The sequence below is a fragment of the Salarias fasciatus genome, chromosome 6 (genome assembly GCF_902148845.1).
Source record: "Salarias fasciatus chromosome 6, fSalaFa1.1, whole genome shotgun sequence".
Taxonomy (NCBI): domain Eukaryota; kingdom Metazoa; phylum Chordata; class Actinopteri; order Blenniiformes; family Blenniidae; genus Salarias; species Salarias fasciatus.
The window spans coordinates 19,498,765-19,510,464 of NC_043750.1; the positions used below are offsets into that span (position 1 = coordinate 19,498,765).

At 42.2% G+C, this 11,700-nt stretch overlaps 2 protein-coding genes across 2 annotated transcripts; both read left to right on the top strand.

The window, feature by feature from the left end:
* Positions 1–3,318: 3,318 nt before the first annotated feature.
* Positions 3,319–6,220, top strand: ndufb6 (NADH:ubiquinone oxidoreductase subunit B). The gene is made up of 4 exons (XM_030094094.1): positions 3,319–3,587; positions 4,766–4,858; positions 5,050–5,094; positions 6,067–6,220. Exons 1-4 carry the CDS (start codon positions 3,408–3,410, stop codon positions 6,130–6,132), a joined length of 384 nt encoding a protein of 127 aa, XP_029949954.1. The 5' UTR covers positions 3,319–3,407; the 3' UTR covers positions 6,133–6,220.
* Positions 6,221–6,916: 696 nt separating this feature from the next.
* Positions 6,917–11,017, top strand: toporsa (topoisomerase I binding, arginine/serine-rich a). The gene is made up of 2 exons (XM_030095111.1): positions 6,917–7,108; positions 8,150–11,017. Exon 2 carries the CDS (start codon positions 8,153–8,155, stop codon positions 10,541–10,543), a length of 2,391 nt encoding a protein of 796 aa, XP_029950971.1. The 5' UTR covers positions 6,917–7,108; positions 8,150–8,152; the 3' UTR covers positions 10,544–11,017.
* Positions 11,018–11,700: the final 683 nt, after the last annotated feature.

An 11,700-nucleotide genomic window follows, 5' to 3' on the forward strand; every position in this document is an offset into this window, starting at 1 on the left:
AACCTTAAAGAACCGTTCTGTCGTTACCAGGATACATCCGGAGCCGTGGAGGTTCTCCGTGACCCTCCTGGCGGCGGCTCCGCCGTCGAGGGCCGGAACGTTCTCCGGGGTCTGGATCACGAGGCTCCTGGCGAAGCTGCTCCAGCAGGTCAGGTGACCTTTGACCTTCACTGTTCCCTCCTCTGACGGGGGGTCGGCCTGGAACAGAACCAGCGTGTAGAACCCAAACCTCCACTCATACTGTCAGTCCTCCGTTCAGCTCTGAGAAGCTCCGGTCTGCATCTCTTTCAGTGTTTCCCACATTTCTCTGTTATACTGAACACATGTGCCTGTCTTAAATGTATAATTAAATTATATTTAATTTATATCTGTTATTTAATCATATCAGTCCTACATTTACATTTAAATTATTTTAAATTTTTCTGTGTATGGTCAGGGCTTTTCACATTTTTCACATTTCTATTCTGTTTCTATTTCTTTTCTCTGTGCTGCTGGAACTCTGCAGTTTCCCACTGTGAAACAAATAAAGGACTTTAATTTCAATAACACTTCCACTGAACCACATCTGCTTCTCAGACTTCTTTATTCACACACATTTCCACCACACTTGAACATTCTCTTTCTTTTTGCATTTCTTTTCCTCTGTTCTTTCTGTTTCTTGATATTCGGAGTGACTGCCTGAAGTCACGCGTCTATATGTTCCTTTTTGGGGCAGTCGTGGTGAAGGTTTTAAGGAAAAGCGAGGAGCCTCACAAACTATAGGTTTGACCACAGACAGTATAAGTTCCCTGCCGTTGCAGCTCTCTCCTCTGACGTGCTGTCCATCCTAGCCTTACATGTACAGGAGCCTCGACTCCGCTCTTTTTCTTTGTCCTTTTATTTCACCTCATTTCATAGGTTATAAGTCTCTACTGCTATGTTATCTGTTTCTATTATAGATCTGTGGCCAGAAGAGTGCATCCCCTTCCACCACTCAATCAAACCAGCTTTGTGTGGTGTATTTCTATGTACTGAATAAAGTCGTGTATGTGTGTAAAAATATAATGTAAAAGTTAGTTATTTTGGAAAAACAGGGTTGTGGTGGGTGCACTACAAAATCCCCTGACTGACAGTGATGTGATTCTGTGATGTCATGTTCATCATTCTTACCCATTTTTCTACCGATGACTCTTGCTGTTGACAGTGGACGTCTGATGACGTTTTCCTGTAGCTGTGCAGCAGGAAAAGGGTTTTGCAACCACACTGTGGCCCTACTACATCAGACAGCGCATTATTCACACTATGGCCTGTGGTCCGTCCCTCCATCTCTGGCCTGCACAAGCAATCTACAGCAATGGCATATAGAGCGAGAACTCAGGTGGGTGTTTAATAGGGTAGCTTATTTACTCTGTTTTCATTAATTGCTTGTGTTTATGTTGTCTTTTTTGTTTGTGTCATGAAATTAATAATAATAAAAAACACAACAACACACACAGACTGTGTATTACTACAATTCTCTGCAAAAATGAACATATTTCACCGTTGATTTCAGGGAATTCATCCAGAACCTCTGAGTGATGTGGTGGTGTGAAAGCCAACAACAGCTGGTGAGAGTGGCCTTCAGTCCACACTGTACCAGGCATATGCAGGTAATAATATTCAACATTTCACTTTTGCGACAGCTAAATGCTAATGCCTTTGTTTAATGATGGCCAAATGTAATATAACCACATTTTCCCAAAATAGAAGCACAAATAAGTAGAGGCTTTATGTGTCTTTTTTTTTTTTTTTTTTTTTGTACCGTTTCCTGACTCTGACTTGATGGCGGCTGGACCCAAGCTGCGTGAGGAACAACCCCAACCCCTCATTGCTCTTGTGTTGGATGGCTTGTCTGAAGTAGAGCAGGTTCCATCTAAATGTGGTCCTGTCCCACATGGATGCTCCATATCATACCTTTGCCCACCTGAAACGTCCAGTGACCTTATCCAGCACCACTTGGCTCCTGAATTCCCAGTTCTTCCTCTTCCTTGGTCTCAGCATTCCCTCTCTAACTTATACTTCTGTTGTCTGTTGTAAATATTTGCTACGCTGCTGTAACATGATTATTTTGATATTTTATCACATTGATTATTATTTTACTGTTTTGCATAGTGACCTAACATTGTACATACTTGTAATTGCATATACATGGTGATTAATTACACAGCTCATTTGATATTTCATTCGTTAAATGAATTGTTCAGAAAATAGCCTTAGCCTGTACTGTACTTTATATGAATGGGTTGCTTGTTGATAAAATATCTTAAGCCTCAGTTGAATTAATTAAAAGTGTGCTTGTTGCAGTGTGTATGATTTCACTTTTTCATATATGGTTGCATGGCTAAATTCAAATCCTATGCCCACAAAGGAACAGTAACAAAATAATCTGTTACATGTTAATAAATCAAACTTTATTTATACATCAATTCTCATAGAAAACAGTGGAGCCGATGGTGCAGTGTGTTCCCAGAAGACCTTAAACACACACTCAGATAGACATTTTGTGCAGAACCTGATCTGAGCATCAGACACACAGTACTGACTGAAGACGGTTGCACTGACTGCTCTTTTGAATTACCCCTTGGGAACAAATAAAGTTTTTTTGAATGTTGAATTTTTGAATTTATTATGGTTAGTGATCAGTTACCACCAAATAAATACAGTGCTGTCCAATAATTTTCACGAAAATAACTTTAGGAGCTTGAATATTTGCATAACCTCTGTTGCAAAGAAATCATAGAGCTGTTACTTATGGAATAGGTTTGCATTAAGGTTTTTTGTTCCATTTCGAATTAAATGGGAATATATTTTGCATGTATAGGGTAAATATTCTCATTATAATGCAAAAAACAAACAAACAAACAAACAAACAAACAAACAAACAAAAAGAAATCATGGATGTTTGGAGTACATTAATTAGATAAATACTTTAGGGTGGGACTATTGGCTGGGACTTCTTATTTTCAGTTCTTGATGACTGCTGACTGAAGATAATAATAACCATAGATATATAAAGGCTGAGACATTGTTTCTAAATGTTAAGAGGGGTATTTATGTAAAAAAAATAAATTAAAAAAATCATAGTTTCATTTTTTATGCAGTGTGTATATTAGACCAAGAAACTGTCTCTGGTTTCAACTTCAACTCGGAGACAAACCTTTAGTCCTCAACAGTCTTGAGTTTCATGGAGCCTTCTCTCTGTTATTGGCTTCTGTCTGCATTGTGCTGTAATTTCCACCTCCTTCCAGCAGGGGGCGCGCCACGATTCATCAAGCACTCCGTAAGCGTCGCCTGTTGTTTGTCTTTGTCGATGCCTTCCGGCCTGCGAAGGGAAGTGTCCTCCATGGTGTCATTGTAGGCGCTCTGAGGTTGAACGTTCGGAATAAACCATGTCTGGATACACTCCGGACGAGAAGCTCCGCTTCGACCAGCTGGTGAAGCTGCGGCGGCAGTGGCTGAAGGACCAGGAGCTCAGTCCGCGGGAGCCCGTCCTGCCGGCCAAACCCCCGGGCGCCATCGCCAAGTTCTGGGCTGGTTTTCTGGAGCCGAAGAGCCTGTGGAGGCTATACGTGAGTCCATGCACCCAACACCCTGAAAACAAACCCAACAGACACACACTCATAATGTCACATTATTTACTTTGTCACCGCTTCGATCGATTACTCAACGGTAAATGGTAAAAACTGGCCACTATTAAAACATATCTGCTCGTTTTTGTTTTAAATTTCTTCTTATCAAGGGAACAAATGCATCGCATTGGTCGTTTGGATCATCTTTTAAACAGTGCAGTGTTGTTACCTGAATTTTTAATAATGCGAATCAGCATCAGATGGCCACAGTCTATCGATTTTCCATATTTTATTTTTAAAAAGATGGCCTCATGTCCACACTCAGGGTGTCAATGCAATCACGAGGGTTTGCATAGTTTCACAAAGAACACAAACCGACCAGCTGGTTGAGAGGAAGGCACAACTCTACCCAATGGTCTCTTATAACACTCCATATTCAACTCTATTAAAGCAGCTTGACCCCTCTGGTAGTGGTGACTGTTTTAAGGAAGACTAAAACCAAAATAATCTATATGTATCATATCTTTTGTACGTCAAATGTATGATCCGGATCCATGGTCTAAAAAATAGGATGATCCTATATTATTGGACATACCACGAGGTATTCATAACATTAATTTATACAGTATTTGATTAAAATATGCCTTTTCAGAGTGTTGTACTCAGTCTTCTGTTAAAAACAAGTGAAGAAGACAATACAGGTAGTGTTTCTTGTTGGACACCAGTTGTGGTGGGAAAGTGAGAAACATGGCTTTGGTCATGTTTGGAAGAGAGATGATGGCTGTGTAGGTAAAGGATGCTGGACCTGCCAGTGATGGAGGGTGATTACAGGAGACAAGAGGTATTGGAAGAGAATGATCTAGTAGAAGTAGAAGTATTTAGAAGCCAGGATTGAATTTATTTACCATGACCACAAATTTGTAGTAAATTAAGAAAACTAGGATTAAAAAAAGGCTGGAATATTTATATAATGAATATTTAGATTATAGAGAAGAATATAGAACAGAATATTAATTGCTAAACATCATCAGCATATACATACTAAAATGTGAAAGGATGTGTGTGTCAATGTGATCCCCATGAGATCACAGTGGCAGTCTGGCCTGATTGAAACAGCAAGGATAAATACTGAATTGATGAAGCGCTTCTCATTATTGGTATTTCTTTTTTCCATACAGACCTACAAAGCGTACCGAGGTGGAGTTTTCACACTGACACGGCTGTTGATACCTGCGTGGCTTGTTCACTATTACGTGAAGTACCATATTGCTGTAAGTTATGGGATATTCTCACAATCAAGCGTTTTTATTGATTGCACTATTCATAAGCATGCAAAAGAGATCAAGTAAAACTATGAGAGGAACACTATACAGTAATGCAGTGATCAGATAGTGCAGGTTTCACTTTTGGGACTTTTAACTCTGTGTAGCGACGATAACACCTGTGTTGTTATCCTCTGCAGACTACACCATATGGGATTGTGGAGCTGAAACCCAAGCTGTTCCCTGTAAGTATGCTGTATTAATTTATTCCTCATAAACTTTGTTTCTTCTTTTATCTTTGTACAAACAGCTGCATGTCATCTTTCTTTACGAGCCAGCATGTGATGGTCAGACAGTGAGAAAAGACACATTTTCTAATAGGCCTGCACAATATATCGTTTGAACATCGCCATCGCAATGTGCACATGTGCAATAGTCACATCGCAGGATGTGCAATATTTTTTTATTATTATTAGTATTATTAACTTTTGTTTTGCTTCGTAAAAGCAGCAAGGTGCTCCATGCTCTGCACAGCTGCACTCTCTTCCTCCCTCCTGCTCGGCACTCACCGCCCCCCTCCCTCCTCCACAGCAGAGAGGAGAGGGGAGGGGCCGCTCTCAGCTACACTCTGAACACAGGCGACATGCAGGAGGAAGCGACGGAGGATTTAGTCCTCAAAAGAAGGTCAACATCCAAAATTTGGATGTATTTCGACTGTAAAAAAAGATGATACAGAACAAAAAAACATTCTCTACCGACAGTGCCTCGTCGTGGTTGCCTCAACACGAGGTAATACGTCAAACCCGTTGGACCATTTGAAACGCCATCACAAGCTCCTGTATTTCCAGGACAATTACAGAAGCCTTTGCCGGCATAACACCGTATGATAGGAACTCCAAACAGCATCAACAAATCATGGATGCAATAACTTTTTACCTAGCAAACGACATGGTGCCATTGAACACCGTCGATCGTTAAAGAGGGATTTAAAAAAATGATCCGCACGCTCGACAAGCGGTATGAAACACCACGTATTTCTCTCAAGTGGCCATCTCCCCAAATACAGCTATTCAGGTCATCTGGTGAAAATTCTTCTATTTTTAATATTGCAATATATATTGCAATATATTGCAAGCCCCCAAAAAATCGCAATATCAGTTTTTTCCAATATCGTGCAGCCCTATTTTCTAACTTCTTGTCATTGTTGTTGCTTCCAGGGAGATGTCATTCAGGAGACAGGCGAAGTTGTTCCAGATCTCCCGGAAATCCATGGCCACCATTGAAGTTGACATATTTCAGTAATTCCCTCGAGTTTCTGCTGTAAAAACTGTGTATATGCCATTAAAAAACATTAAAAACGTCTGAGTCTGACTTCACGAATCATCGATACTTTGTATTAATTGCACGGTGTGCCACTTCCAAGAGGCTATTATAAACTTGACATGGAGTAACTCATTCTGAAACCAATATGATGCTTCTTACAGGTAATGAGTAGCTATAACATAAGTTAATAAGATAAAAAAAAAAACTTGTGGAAAAAGATATCAAGACACAAGTTTGTTTTGGAAATTGGTGATAACTAATATTAGTCTTGTCCTCTATATTGAGATCCTTGTTCAGTCAATAAATATCATTGTGTGAGTGCTCGAAGTATTCACACAATCAGTTATTACTTTGTGTTTTTTTAATTCCTTCAGTTTTCAAGCAATTTAACGTTCACATATCAAAATGTGTGCCCTTTTGACTATTTTAAATTTAGCTTTATTAAGATATTAACATTTTCTACAAATGTTTCCCTATGTATTTAGGACATGAGAACAAGCTCTTAAATGTTTACAAACAAGGGGAGCTGTAAGAGGAAATTGTACTGATCCTGCATCGATATGATAATTTTACAGGTCACATTGACATCCCAGAATATTTCCATTTTAATCACGTGCTTCAACTGTCTTTCTTTCTTTTTTAACTAACAGTTGGATGGAGATAATGTAACTATTAAAGTCCCATTTATCTTAAAAATACCAGTCGCTCAAAGTGCAAATATTCTGCTTTTATTGTGAAGGTCATGGCAGAACGACGATGCTTTTATTGTGAAGAACGGAAGTTGCTTGTAATTAAACATCACAGAAGGAAGAAGAAACATTCAGGATGTAGTAAAATGTTTTCTTCTGGGACGGAATGAGTTGAGATGAACAAAATCCCACAAGACGTGACGGATTAACCGATTCCCGGCTGCATATCTGTGAGAAGAAGACTGAGGTGAATGTTGCGGAACTTTTTGAAACGCCCTGTTCAGTTGTTGAGGCTCTCGTCTCTTTATCATCGTTAGCTGTTAGCGCCCTTAGCTGCTCTGCTAACTTTAGCTAACCAAGTTAATCTGCCTCTATTTTTTGTTTGTGAAGATTAAAGTACATTTAGACCTATATTACAAATTATGTAGAGGCTAATACAATTACACAGAACCTCACTACGATTAATTTGGTCCTGTTTTATCGGCATTTCGGTAGAGGATACATAACTGTTGCCTGCTAAGCTAACTAAACGACAGTGGTATTTTGAGGCGAGGCCACACGCAAAATTCATAACGATTTGACCAACAATTACTTAATTTTCTAGTGTTTTTATTTTAAAGTTTAGACTGTCAGGAGAAGGTACGGCTATGAAGGGTGATATGTAACAGAGTGGTAGTTTGTGGTGGGTTGAAATTGTTCATACATTTCATCAAATTTGAATGACATCGCAATAAAATAACAGTAAAAATAAACTGTACAAACAGCCTGAAATACTCGGATGGTCCAAGAAAATATTTTTACATTACATTGAAAGCAATGATTGTAGGTGTGTGATCCATGAGCAGCGATAAACACTAACTGAAGTAATTCAATGTGAATATTGTCTATAGACTGTCTTCCTAAATAAAAACCAGCTAAACAGACCAAATATGTACTGTATTGAACCTTTAGTTTGCCAGTAATGTGATGTCCCACATTTATTCATTAGTTTTCTATTGACTTGGGTGTTATACATAAATTATTTCTGGCTTTATTGACAATGAATAATTATCAATAAATTATTGAAAGAAAAAAATAAACATACTGGAAGAACATTGTTTTATAGCACACACCCAGGCTTAACATTTTCTTCCCTCATGTCTGAACCCTCCGTCTCTCATCAAAAGAAAATCCAGACATGGATTTTTGAAATAATTCCTCCAAAAAATCAGCAGTGATAGTGCAATAGATTGAAACGTCATCAATAGATAAACTAAAGATTAACCGGGATTTTTTTTCTTCCTGTCAGATCATGTCAGCAGTCAAGATCGCCCTGCAGCAGAGCCAGAAGAGCGGCGGGAAAAAGTCTTCAAAAGCGGTGTCGGCAGAAGTGTCGCCAGACTCAAAATGTCCCATCTGTTTGGACATATTTAACAACATGTCCTACTTGGACCTCTGTCTGCACAAGTTCTGTTTCCGCTGTATTCAAGAGTGGTCTAAGAACAAAGCCGAGTGTCCCCTATGCAAACAGCCGTTCAATTCAATCTATCACAGTATTAAATCGGACCAGGACTTCAAGAAGTATGACCTGCGGCCTGTGGATAACGGCTCTTTTGGCACTTTTGAGGGTGTGCGGTTTAGGTACCGCACAACCCTGACGGGAGTCCGTCGGCACATGCAGGGCAGAACGTCTTCCCCTCCAGACAACGGAGTCATGTTTGAAGCCTCGCTGCACCCTCCCCAACAGCGACAGGACCGCTACGTGCGTCGGATGATGATGAGGCTGGCGGCCAAGAGGAGAGCTGCGAGCGAGGGCAGAGCCGTGAGCACCATGCGAGAGCAGGAGATGGTGAACTTCAGGAGGGAGCTGTACCGGCAGGGCGTGAGGGTTCGGAGCGTGCGGGACGGCGGACGCCTGCGAGACACCTCGGCTGAGTTCTACCGAAGAAATCCCGCCTGCCTGCATCGACTGGTCCCCTGGTTGAAGAGAGAGCTGGTGGTGCTGTACGGGGCCCATGGCTCTCTGGTCAACATTGTGCAGCACATCATCATGTCGCGCATCACACGCTTTGACATGGAGGACGGGGCGATTCAGGAAGAGCTCAGGCCGTTTCTCCAGGCTCGCACCGAGCACTTTCTGCACGAGTTCATCAGCTTTGCAAAGGCGCCCTTCAATATGGAGGCCTATGACCAGCACGCTGTCTACGACTGCCCGGCGCCGTCCTCGAACGAAGGCAGCAGCTCCAATTCCTCTGTGATCGCCATCTCAGAAGACGAAGAGGACTCTGTAGAGCTGAGCCATCCAGGAGACCCCACGTCCTCTCTGAGCCACTCGATGTGGGACGATGAGACACCTGGACCTTCTTATTCTACCACTGCAGAGCAGAGCAGGACGGAGCGTCAGTCAGTCCTGGACTCAGATTCCGACAGCAGCTTGGAGGAGGAGCCGCAACGTTTTGGAGCGTCTCCACAAGAAACAAGCCCGATTAATCAGGCAGACTTGAGTCTGGGCGAATGTATTAACGAGGAGCCAGTGTCTTCTGACAGCGATGACTGTGTCATTGTGGGCTTCGTTAAACCCACAGCAGAGAGGACCCCTGAGCTGGTTCAGCTCTCGTCAGATCCCGAGGAGTCCGAAAACGAAGACGCCAAAAACGTTCCCCGTCTACCTCAGCACATCCGTTTCACCAGCCTCAGTCCTGCCGCCTCTCAAAGCAGTGACGCCGCTGCACAGTCCGAAAACAGAGAATCAGATCACCATCCGCTGCTGGATCCCAGGACGAGACGCAGCTCTTCAGCATCGAGCGTAAACAGCCCAATCAGAGAGCCAGACAGAACAGAAAGAGACAGAGATAGTGCTAAAAGCAAGAAATCCAGGGAAAGACACGCATCAAGAGACAGAGACCGCAGAAGACGGAAAAAGAAGAAGAGGCGGTCAGTAAGTGGCGAGCGCGGCCTGTCCTACAGAAGTCCAGATGTCTCCAACAGCTGCACTTACTCAACCGAGAGAGGCCACTTGTACCCGAGTGGCAGAGAGTACTCGAAACATGACAGCACTTATAGAAGAAAGGGCAGCGATCACATCACCTATCAGTCGTACAGCCATTACAGCCAGCACCGGAGTGAGGGTGGGACACGCTGCACACAGAGGAAGTCCTACTATTACAGCAGCCACAGATACTCAGACTGGCGCTCTCAGTCCAGGAGCCGCAGCAGAGATTCACCAGGACGACATCGGAGACGTTCCCGATCTCGAACTCGCTCCAGCAGCCGCTCCCCTTCGCCAAGAAGCAGGTCCCATCACGACAAACCCGGAGGGAAAAGAAAATACAAAACAAGACATCTGGAGGAACCATCGCATGCAGACGGTGACGCGAAACACAAGAAAAGGAGCAAAGAGAAGCATCGCAAAAGGTCCAAAGAGAGATGGAGGAAGAGCAGCAGGAGCGTCAGCGTGGAGCTGGTGAACGACGGAGACGCCTGCGAGCGAAGCAGGCGCCACAAGAAAAAAAAGAAACACAAGAAGAAGAGCAAGAGTCACAAGAGTGCTCGATCGGAGAGGCGCTCTCCCACCGTCATCACCATCGACAGTGACAGCGGGTCCTTTTCCCCTGATGGCCTGACCCTGACCAGTGGCACGAATAAAGAGAGCCCCATCAACCCTTCATCTCAAGCCCCGGTCAACTCCACCCTCATGAATTAATGCTGTTGATTGACATCCTGAAACCAGTAAAGGATCATTGATCACCACACTGTGTGGCAGTGGCAGATGCACATTGAGAAAAAAAATGTACCACAGGTATTTTCTGCAGTGACACACAGCAGAGTACTACAGTGTAATAACAGATCTGTATTGAATCGGACATGTCATCAGTTTCCCGGTTGTTTCTTATAACCACAGAAAAGAAAGTGTTTTATGTGCAGCGTGCCACAACGAATAGAGACGAATACTGGAAGCTTTTAAGTTTGGAAACTCATTTAGTGGTTTGCTTTGTACGATTTCTAAGGTGCTCTCAGGGATAAAGTTTCTACATATTTTTGTTGAATTCAAGTTATTTCTTAAACAGTTTTTTTTTTTTTTTTTTTTTTTTACCTGCTGCTCTAAAGTACTAATTTGCTGCTGGTGTTTGAATTGAATTTCAGAATCTTTTATTAATTAAATCAATGTAAAAACAAATAAGTAATTACTGTTCTTTTTAAAAAAAAAAAAAAAAAAAGTTGAATATAGAAAGAATGGATGTAGAGCTGCACCATGTTTGACATCCAGTGTGTGATCACTGTTACAGCTCACGTTGACCAGGTCAGCATGTCTGAGCGGTCTCCTGTTTTCCCTCCACCGCTGAAGACGATGGAAAGCTGCAGAAGTGGATGAGTTTACGGCAAGTCGGGATGATTTCAGATCACGTTATTGTTTCCGTTCAAAATCAACTCGGAGATGAACAGATATTAATTCACTCGAGATGAAGTCGTACCTTCTGTCAGACTGTAAACTGAAGAGGCTGCTCAGTGTGCTGCACTTGAATTCATGAAAGATGCATCTTCAGCAGCTTCCTGAAGGGGGAGTTAAACCACTGACACGGCTCAACTCACTGGGGCTCCTCTGCTTCAGTATCACAATAAAACAGGATGTTTTTCCACTTCCTGTGAGCTTGTGCAGCACGGGGCTCATTCAGTCCTGTCCAGAGGAAGCAGATCCAGAGAGGAGTCCTTCAAAGTCAGAGAAAGACAAAAAGAAAAGAAAACAGAAACAATAACTGTAACTTGATCATAAATTGATCTGAAAACAGTCTCATACAGAAGAAAAATGACTTTTAAGTGAGAATAATGACAAAAAAATGGTTACATTTGGCAGCTTTATTT